This window comes from Petaurus breviceps, unplaced genomic scaffold, assembly GCF_028583685.1.
Source record: "Petaurus breviceps papuanus isolate PSGF00001 unplaced genomic scaffold, PetGlider_PUasm1.0 90977, whole genome shotgun sequence".
NCBI lineage: Eukaryota > Metazoa > Chordata > Mammalia > Diprotodontia > Petauridae > Petaurus > Petaurus breviceps.
Genome location: NW_027187391.1, coordinates 10122095 through 10132117, shown reverse-complemented (window position 1 = coordinate 10132117; position 10023 = coordinate 10122095). Strand labels below are relative to the sequence as shown.

General features: G+C 37.4%; 1 protein-coding gene across 7 annotated transcripts in view; it reads right to left on the bottom strand.

Moving 5' to 3' along the window:
- Nucleotides 1-10023, bottom strand: part of AHI1 (Abelson helper integration site 1) — a 259337-nt gene that overhangs the window by 209255 nt on the left and 40059 nt on the right. For all 7 annotated transcript variants that reach the window (XR_011166306.1, XM_069077308.1, XM_069077310.1 and 4 more), the window contains 2 exons: nt 5162-5347; nt 2782-2934 (listed from right to left, as the gene is read on the bottom strand). Coding sequence is in view for 6 of the 7 variants with exons in the window: in XM_069077308.1 (XP_068933409.1) it covers nt 2782-2934; nt 5162-5347 (339 nt within the window). In the remaining variant the exon portion in view is untranslated. The remainder of the gene's footprint in view (nt 1-2781; nt 2935-5161; nt 5348-10023) is intronic.

The window sequence follows — 10023 nt, the reverse complement described above, 5'->3', positions numbered from 1 at the left end:
TATCTATCTATCTATCTATCTATCTATCTATCTATCTATCTATCTATCTGTCTGTCTGTCTGTCTGTCTGTCTGTCTGTCTGTCTGTCTGTCTGTCTGTCTGTGTCTATATTCAGGACTCCCTATCCATTAAAAAAAAAAAAAACTTCCCTTGACAATGCTTTACTTGAAAAGATTGTCCCAACTCTCTCCTCTTTTTTTCTTTTCTTTTTTTTAAATTAAATTTTGTTTATTTTTAGTTTACAACATTCATTTCCAAAAGATTTTGAGTTACAAATTTTCTCCCTGTCTTTCCCCTACCCATCACCTCAAAACAGCGATCCTACTATATACCTCATCCCCCAATCTACTCTCTCCTATATCCTCCCCCATCCCTACTCTAACTTTCAGGTATGGCAAGATGGATCTCCATACCCCAGTGCCTGTATATCTTATTACCCAGTTACATGTAAATAATAATAATATTTTTTAAACATTTGATTTTAAAACTTTGAGTTCCAGATTCTTTCCCTTCCTCCCTCTTCACCGACCGTTACTGGGAAGATAAGCAATTCAATATAGGTTGTACATGTGTAGCTATGCAAAACATTTCCATAGTGGATATATTGTGAAAGACTGACTATATTTTGCTCCATCCTATCCCACCCCCTACCTGTTCTATCCTCTACTTTGATCCTGTCCCTTTTCAAAAGTGTGTGTTTCTAACTACCCTCCCCCACAACCTGCCCTCCCCTCCATCATCCCCCCTCTCGTTCCCCTCCCCCTTACTCTCCTGTAGGGCAAGATGCCCTGTTTGGTGTGCATGTCATTCCCTCCCAAAGCCAAATTCAATGTCTCTCCTCTTTTTTCGCTGCTAGTCCCAGCTACATGTAGTCTACTTACTGCCTCTCTGGAGCCCCCTTGAAATCTGGTTCTCAAGTCTAAGGCTTCTAAGAGAGCTCTCCAAAAAGTCAATAATAACTGCTTCAGTTGCTAGCTCTGATAGCTTTTCCCACTGTCTTCATTTTCCTTGACCATTCTTGGCACCAATCACTATGGATGGCTGCCCTTTAAAGGCGCAGCACTGAAAAAGCTCAGTACTGACTCCTCTCTTGTTTTCCATGCTGGGGCCTCTCCTGCTTCTCTTATCTATATGAGTGCTCCTTTTCAGTCATTTTTGCTGGAAAATTACCTTCCTCCCCACCTCTCAAGTGCGAAGGTCCATAAAGGTCATGTCCTAGTGCTTCTTTTCTCTCCTCTCCTTTCTCTCTCAATTCTAATGGCTGATGATTCCATCCACTCCCAAAAGCTCAATGATCACCTCAATGTTTAATAAATGATAGCGACTGACTGGATGATGGCTCCTCAAAATATCTTAAAACTGACGACTACTAAGCATATGTATCCAACCCCACTGGATATACATATCTCTCCTGAACTCCAGTTTCAAATCTCCAACTTCCTTCTAGAGAGCTGCCCTGGACGTTGCCTAACTGTCCTGCTAACACCTCCTTCTCATTAAATCCCAAACTTAACTCATGATCTTGCCCCTTTAATCACTCTCCTCACCAATACATTCTTCACATAGCTATCAGAATAAACTTGAGAAGACATAAGTGTGGCCACCTTGCGCAAAAATTATGAAAAAGCCCCTGGTCTCTAGAACAAAATACAAACTCCTTAGCCTCCCTTGTCCCTTCATCATCTGGCTCCAATCTACTTTTCTAGCCTTGTTTCATACATATCACATACTCTGCCTTCAAGCCAAACAGAACATGAGTTATTACCCAAAATCAACATGTTATCTCCATTTCTGTGCATGAAAGCACTCTCATCTCTACTTCTTAAATTTCTGATCTTCCTTCAAGCCTTACTTCAGACATCCCCTCCTCCACAAAGCCTTTCCAAATGAAAGTGTTCTCTCCTCAAGTTTTCTTAGGACTTTGTTTTAATTGTATCCTTGCCTCCATTGCATCCTACCTTGTATTATTCTTTTTTTAAAATTCAGTTTTATTTTCAGGATCAAACTCTCTCTCCCACCTCCCCCTTCATCCCTAAATGAGAAAGCAAGAAAAATGAAACCCATTACAAATATGTACAGTCAAGTAAAAAAAAAATCACATTGGTTATGTTAAAAAAAAAAAAATCCAAAAGCCTCCATTTGTATTGGGAATCAACCAGGCGATAGACTGGAGCGGGGGGAGGGTATCATGTTTCACCTCTTTATACATGCTACATTCTCTCCGGACCCCTGGCCATCACCATCACCTCACCAGTATAAGAGCTAAGTTCTTTAAAGACAGGGACTATATTATTATATATCTTTGTATCCTCCAGCGTATGCCAGAGTGCCTTGCTTAATAGTAGGTGCTTAATAAATACTCATTGCTGTAAAATTATACTATTTGTATCCTAAAAAGATACAGTACAGTGCTATACACCTAACAGATACTCAACAAATATTTATTGAATGACTAAATGAACAAAGAAAAAGACTTTTGCAGTAAACTACTTTTTAGAGAAAGACAGGTTTGGGAGCATGATTGATGGAGAAGCCAACATGAACCGAAGAACCAGGGTCTGGGGGCATAACCAACTAAGCAAAAGAAAGAGCCACATTTGTTCCAGGGTCTGTTAGGAAAACTCAGCTTTTGCAGTTATTGCCTAGCTAGACTAAGGATGTTTCAAATTCAATAAACAAATACTTATTAATTGCTTATATGGACATATCTACTACAACTTAAAATAAATATGTAAAGAGTATTAATCTATAAATGAATTTAATATTATCAAAATCTCTCACCTGCCCAGGCAACCTTGACCACTTTATTATTTCCTTTTGGTCATCTGGAACTGGTTCATTACCTCTTTTACTTGTCTCCTTCTGAAGTTCACAGTATGATGTACTACCTTGTTCCTGCTGAAGTGCCATCATAGAACGAAAAGAAGGATCTACCTACAATTAATTGGACACAACAATCTTGTAAAGCCCATATTTAGAGCACACAAAATGTTTTAAGATCCAAGAACAATCAATATAGGGGGAAATTCTTCAAAAATTAATACTTAAACCAGTTGATTTTATCTATTTTTATTTTGCAGACATAGCTTCACAAATGGATGCAAACAGAACAAGAGGGTTTGCTGCCTTAAATGACAGTCCTTCCAGAACTTTGAAAATCTGGGTTTTTTTCTGACATTATTGTTAAGAGGAGAGACTTCCATTCCTGTGTCCATTCCATTCTCTATCTAACAAGTATTATATTCTTACCACCTTCTTTCTATACCTGTACCAAAAGGATATGCTATTCTAAGAAATTCTTAACTTCGAAATCATTCATATTCTATCACATAATCATAAGCTTTTGGTTCTTTTTACCTCGGTTACTTAGCTTCAGTTGTAAAATAATACCCTGGAGTTATATTAACCAGTATTAGTGAAATTTGTAATTTATTGTAATAAGTCTTTAGTAATAATTTTATATCCTCATAGATTTCCTAATTTCATTTCTGAATCATCTCTTGTTATAGGAACCTTTTATAACTTATTCATGTACAACCATATTGGCAATATCTTTTAATGTTTAATAGGATGTATTAAGTTATAGAATATTGTTATGCTTTAAAAGCTATTTTCTCAAACCTTTTAGTGCCACCATCTTCCCAGCCACTCAGGAAGAAAAACTTTAGTGTCACCCTCCATTCTTCACTAATATTCACCTCACATATCTGGCCTGTGGTCAAATATTGCATCTACCTTCATATCTCTCATATATGTCCCTTTTTGTCACACAGACAACATTTTAGTAACAGTCCTCATCATCTCTAGAATGAATTACTGTAATAGCTTTATAGTTGGTTACTGCCTCATCCTTCCCCATTCCAATTTACCCTCCCCTGGCTGATCTACCAAAGGGATTTTCCTAAAGTTCAAGTCTGACCATGTCACTCCAATCTTTAATAAACTCCAGTGGCTGCCTCCTATTACCTCTAGGATCAAACATAAAGTCCTTTGTTTAGCATTTAAGGCTCTTCATAATCTGACTCTTTCCTACCTGTCCAGTCTTCTCACACTTTACTTCTCTCTGTGTACACTAAGATCCAGATTCACTGACTTTATTGCTGTTCTTAGCACAGCTGACTTCACTGCCTGTTTTTGTGCCTTGGCCCTGGTTGTCCCCCATGCGTGGAACATTCTGGTTCCTCAATGCTGCCTCTTAGCTTCCCTGACTTCCTTCAAGGCCCAATTAAAATTCCACCTTTTGCAGAAGGCCTTTCCTAGGCTCCACTTGCTCCCTTCTCCCATTCCCCCCACCCTTCTTTGTGAGATTACTTCCATCTATTCTATATGCATTTTATATGTGTCCAGTTATTTATACATTGTTTTCTGAATTAGAATGGGAGCTTCTCAATGACAACAACAGTATATTTGCTTCTCTTGGTACCAGTGCTTAGTACAGTTCCTGCCACATAGTAAATGCTTAATACTTGATGACTGACTAACTGTATTAACAGCATTAAAATATTGTCTTAATGACTATAATCAGACTTTTTTAAAAAAGAGAGCAAAGTTTTAGACTCTCCATTGCCAATGGTGAGGAGACATGGTAGAAGTGAGCAAGCTATAACTTATTATAACCAAGGCATGATAATGGGGAAGGGGCATAAAGATATTACAACAAAATTGTATAAGGGGGGGAAAGGGCTGGGAGATTCTGCAGTTTCCACTGTTGTTTTTGTAATACAAAGGCCATACAAGAAAGCCACCCCACAATATTCTGAGTGGACCCTCTGTTACAAGAAGACATTGCAGGCAGGCACTGCTGGGCTATAATTTGTATCACTGGAAGGATTCTTAAATCACTATGATCACAAATCCATTTAAGCATTGTAGAGTTTTGGTTATTTTCTCATAATTAAAAAAAATACTTTGGCAAACTGTCTTTTAATACAGTTGTAGCTAAAGTTTCAAACCACACTCAGACTTTAGCAGTTACTATATATAGCTACGGAGAATGCCATATTTCCCAGTTAATGCCTCTTCCAGTTCTAAAAAAGCTATGATTTAATGATTCAAAAGACTTTCTTACTCTGGAAAATAAATCTGGTCATTGCTTAATTGTAACTTCTGAGAATATAAGTGACTTATAATCCTACCAAATACCAAAAACAAAATAACTTACATGATCTGGGAGTTTCAGGCCTTTTATGGTCACATATAATGTTGATGGATAACGAATCCTTGGACATTTTGACCACCATTCAAAGACCTCAACAACATTTGACTGTGATCTAATCCTAGGAGGGGGACAGTATAGTTGAAGACGGAGTTTCCCATTGATATTCAAAACTCCATTGGCCCCTACAAGCTAAAAAAAAAATCAACAAAGTGTAAGAATAGTATCAGGAACTCATTCTCAAAATACCATTTTGGCTGATTCAGATGCCCCACTTTTAAGTCCTTAGCTAAAGGGAAGGAAATTATTTAAATCAATGGGTTAAACAAAGTAATAGGTCAAGTTTTTAAAGTACCTTAAACAAAATTTTTGTATTTCACGTGTCTCTTTTTTTAACGAAATGCATTAAACTGTCCCTATTCACAAGAAGCTTTCATTCTAACAGGAGAAACAACAATGACATATATTCTAGGTAGTTTATATAAGATAAATATGTGGTGGCTAGTTGGCACAGTGAATAGAGCACCAGCCCTGGTGTCAGGAGGACCTCAGTTCAAATCCGGCCTCAGACATTAACATGTACTAGCCATGTGATCTCGGGCAAGTCCCTTACCCCCAAATGCCCTGCCCTCCCCCCTCCAAAAAATATATATATAGGATAAATATAAAGAAAATAAATGCAAAATAGTTAAATATAAGTATAAATATAACCATAACTTGAATACCACATAGTTTGAGAGGGAGAGCACTCGGAGTTAAGGGGATCTTGGCAAGAGCTTTATGTGAGAACAGGTACTTGAGTTAGGCCTTAAAGGAGGAGAAATGATGAGGGCCTGAACTAAGGCTGCAGATGAAAGAATAGTGAGAAGGGGTTGATTTGATGGATATTATAGCTGTAGTAGTGGAAAGATTTGTCAGTGATTGGATGTGTGGCATGAGGCATTGAGGATAACAGCAAAGTTAAGATCCTAGGAGAACAGAACTGGTATATCATGTGGGAGGAAGAGAGGGAAGACCAGTTTGACTAGATTGAGAGAAAGGAAGGGAGAGTAAGGTATCTTCCTAATGTCAGGGGAAAGTGAGGAAGGCTCCCAGATCCCCTAGAGCAAATTTATGGAAAAACACGGACAAGAGTCACACAAGATAGGTTTGTTTGGGTTGAAATCTGCACTATTAGGGGGCACAACTTGAGAGATAAAGCTGATTCAGTGGATACAGTGCTGGGCCTGAAGTCAGGAAGACTGATTTTCCTGAGTTTAAATCCAGCCTCAGACATTTACTAACTGTGTAACCCTGAGTAAGTCACTTAAACTTGTTTGCCTCAGTTTCCTCATCTGTAAAATGAGCAGGAGAAGGAAATGGCAAGCCATTCCAGTATCTTTGCCAAAAAAGCCTCAAATGGGGCCACAAAGAGTACGAACTGAACAAAACTGAACAAAAGCCAAGAAATTCAATTCCACTTGAAATTATATTTTCCTTCTAAGTCCTATGTACACTGAAGTTTTATTCCAACACATTAATTGTGGTACAGAAGTGACCTTGTATCTTCAAAGGCTATATACTAGTAGAGAATAAACTCTTACAGGTTCTAATAAGCTTAAAAGCACTTTCTTGACTTTGAATTACCAGCTAGTAATCATCTTAATATGAGAAGGCTTATCACCAGAAGTTGGCTACCAGGGGATAATGTTTTTGGTTACATTAAATTATGAAACTATATATGGAAGTGTTATAATCAGCATCGATGAAGTTAGTACTCATACTAATGAAATCATAGATCTGAATCATCCCAAAATAGTCAATATAGCAATAAATTAACCTCAACCAAGATACTACCACTCTTGGGGCAGCTAGGTGGTGCAGTGAGTAAAGCACTGGCCCTGGAGGTTCAGTTCCAGCCTCAGGCACGAAAAAACTAGCCGTGTAACCTTGGGCAAGTTACTTAACCCCAATTGCCCTCCAAAAAGGCAAAAAAAAAAAAAAAAGATACTACCACTCTCACAAATTCTGAATGAAATTTTAAAAAAAGATAAATCTTAAAGTCACAGACAACAGGTTGAATAATTGGGGATGATTTCTGCTACCACTTCAAATTTAACTTGAGTCGACTCACCATTCAAAGGCTTTAGAAGCCTAATATTTGCTGAATACTTCACTGGATAACTAAATGAACTAACAATAAAAATATGAAATAAATAATCCACAAATATAAAAATGTTGTAAAATATGCTAATAAAATTCTTCAAGTGCAATTTATAAAACAGCCTTATACCCTAAAAGAACTTTTATGGCAATGTCCCAGAGTGCCACAAGATGGCAATATTATGACACAGAAAAATAAAATTTAAGTAAAAAATTTTAGTAAATAAAAAAACCTCCCTAACTTCACAACAGAAAAATAAGGAAACATTTTGGGTTCTGATTTTGTCACAGCAGAAGAGATATACTTACTGCTCACTAATGCTAATTCCTCTATCTGTATCTTTGATCCCATTACTACACAACTCCTAACAAATTGACCATCAAGCAATCAATCAGCATGGATTTATTAAACACTTTTTAAGTGCCAAATAATGTCCTTAGTGTTGAGGACATGAACAAAAAAAAAAAAGCAAAAAAAAAAGGTCCCTACAGTCAAGAGACTTGCAATCTAAAGGCTAAGGATTAATATATACATATATTGGTACATAAAAGATATGTACAGAGAGATAAGATATCCTGATGTAGATTAAAAAGTAAATTTTAGAGGATTAAGACACAGAGATACATGTAAAGATAAAAGATCAGATAAAAGAATTCCAGAGTTCTTCAACATATATCAACAGTAGGTGATGACAGGATTAAGGGTTTGACCCTTATGTATAGCTGAGGTGAAGGGAAAAAGCAAGGTATGGGAAATGACCAGATTAAGAAGTTGTGAAGTTAGAGTATATGAGGAAACATCACTATGTTGAAGATAGCTGGTATGAGGGCAGGATTTGTAGTAGAGAGGAAGGTTAAGCAAGTACTGAAATCATTGTGAATGGATGAATAGTGTAGTGTCCAGAGAATCAGTAGACAAGGACCTATAGAAAGCTAGATTAGGGGGGCAAATTTAACTGAATGAATTTCATAAAAAAAGAGGTTTGGGAAACAAGGAGCATTCCAAGCAACAGTGGAAAAGGTGACCAGGAATGTAGTCATCCAGAGGGAATCAGGGCTCTCAGTGCATGCCAGAAGATGGAAGGAGCAAAAGATGGTGAGGTATAAATGAGAGACAGTTAATTATTGAGCAAGAGGGAGAGTTTCTACAAGATAGAAAAGTGAGTAAAAACAGAACAGTTTAGCTCTCTCACAACAGCTTTAACAAAAATGACAAAAGAGCACAGGGTTGAGAAATGACCATGAATTCCAAAGAGAAAAGTACAGTAAGTGCATTTTGCCAGCTTAGATCTATGTAAAGAGACAGCCAAAAGCTTGTAGGTACTAGGAAAGGGGTCCAGAAAGAAAAGGCTGACCTGAAAACAGTTTATGGAAGCTTTCCAACTCAGAGACTAGCACCAAGCCAGAGAAACCTAGAGCCTGAAACTACAGGCAAGAAGGCAAGAGCCCAGTCTGCAGTCTAGCTAAGGATGCTTTAAATCTGCAGCTATATTGCCCTGATATCAAACTAGGCCCAAACTGAGAGGACAATGATCAGTGTGCTGTGCTCTCCAGTTCAGACTATCCCACACTACCTCATACCCAAAGTACCTAGCATACTCCATCACTGAACAGTGCTGGTCAGTCACTCCTGAGGTACTTAATGTATCTAGAGTTAAAATAATACAGATCAGTACCAAAGAGGGTCCACAATTTGTTCCAAAAGTACACAAAGACTGCCCCCAACACAAAGTCCCAATTCAATAAATAGAAAAATGAGTGAGCACAAGAAAATACCAATGATAAAGAAATAGCCTTGAAGTCAAGGATTCTTAGAGCACACACCCAGAAAAAGAAAATAATTTTATATCCAAATCTATAAGCAAGGTCTCAAATTAAGTCACAGATTTGCTACAAGGTCTACTGGAATTCCTGAAAGAAATGAAGTCAGAGTTATTTTTTTTTTAATGATCAAATATGTGAAAAGAAAGCTCTAGACAAAAGGTTTAGAAAGGAGAGGAGAGAACCAAAGAGGCAAAAAGTGGAAACAGAATTAACAGTTTAGTAGAGAAACTACAAAAACTTATATAACATACTGCTTGAAAAATCAAACTGGAGAAGGCAGAAATTGGAGACTATGTAAAGAAGAAAAATTGAAACAAAATCAAATAATTACAGTAAAATAAGAAAAAGTAAGGTCATCTCCTAACAAAAACAACTGACATGGAAAAGTGGTCAAGGAGACATGATCTAAGAATCAGTGGACTAACTAAAAAACTTAACCATACAAAAATCCAGATACATCAATGGAACTTGCCTATCTATTATTACTTCATGGTCTTATTAGGATCTGAGGACAAACTGTATATATAAGAAATCTATCAGTCATTTAGTGGAAAAAAAAATCCTCAAAATTAATGTTCCCAGGAACTCTAGAGCCAAAATCCAGAGCTTCCAGGTCAAAGAAAAAAAATAACTCAAGCAGCCAGAAAGAAAGTTCAGATATTAAGAGCCACAGGAGAGCCAGGTGGCACAGTAGATAGAATCCTGGGCCTGGCATCAGGAAGACTCGTCTTTAAGAGTTCAAATCTGGCCTTAGACACTTATTAGCTGTGTGACCCTGGATAAATTACTTAACCCTGTCTGCCTCCATTTCCACATCTGTAAAATAAGCTAGAGAAGGAAATGGCTAGCCACTCAATTATCTTTGCCAAAAAAGCCCCAAATGGGGTCATGGAGAGCAGAAC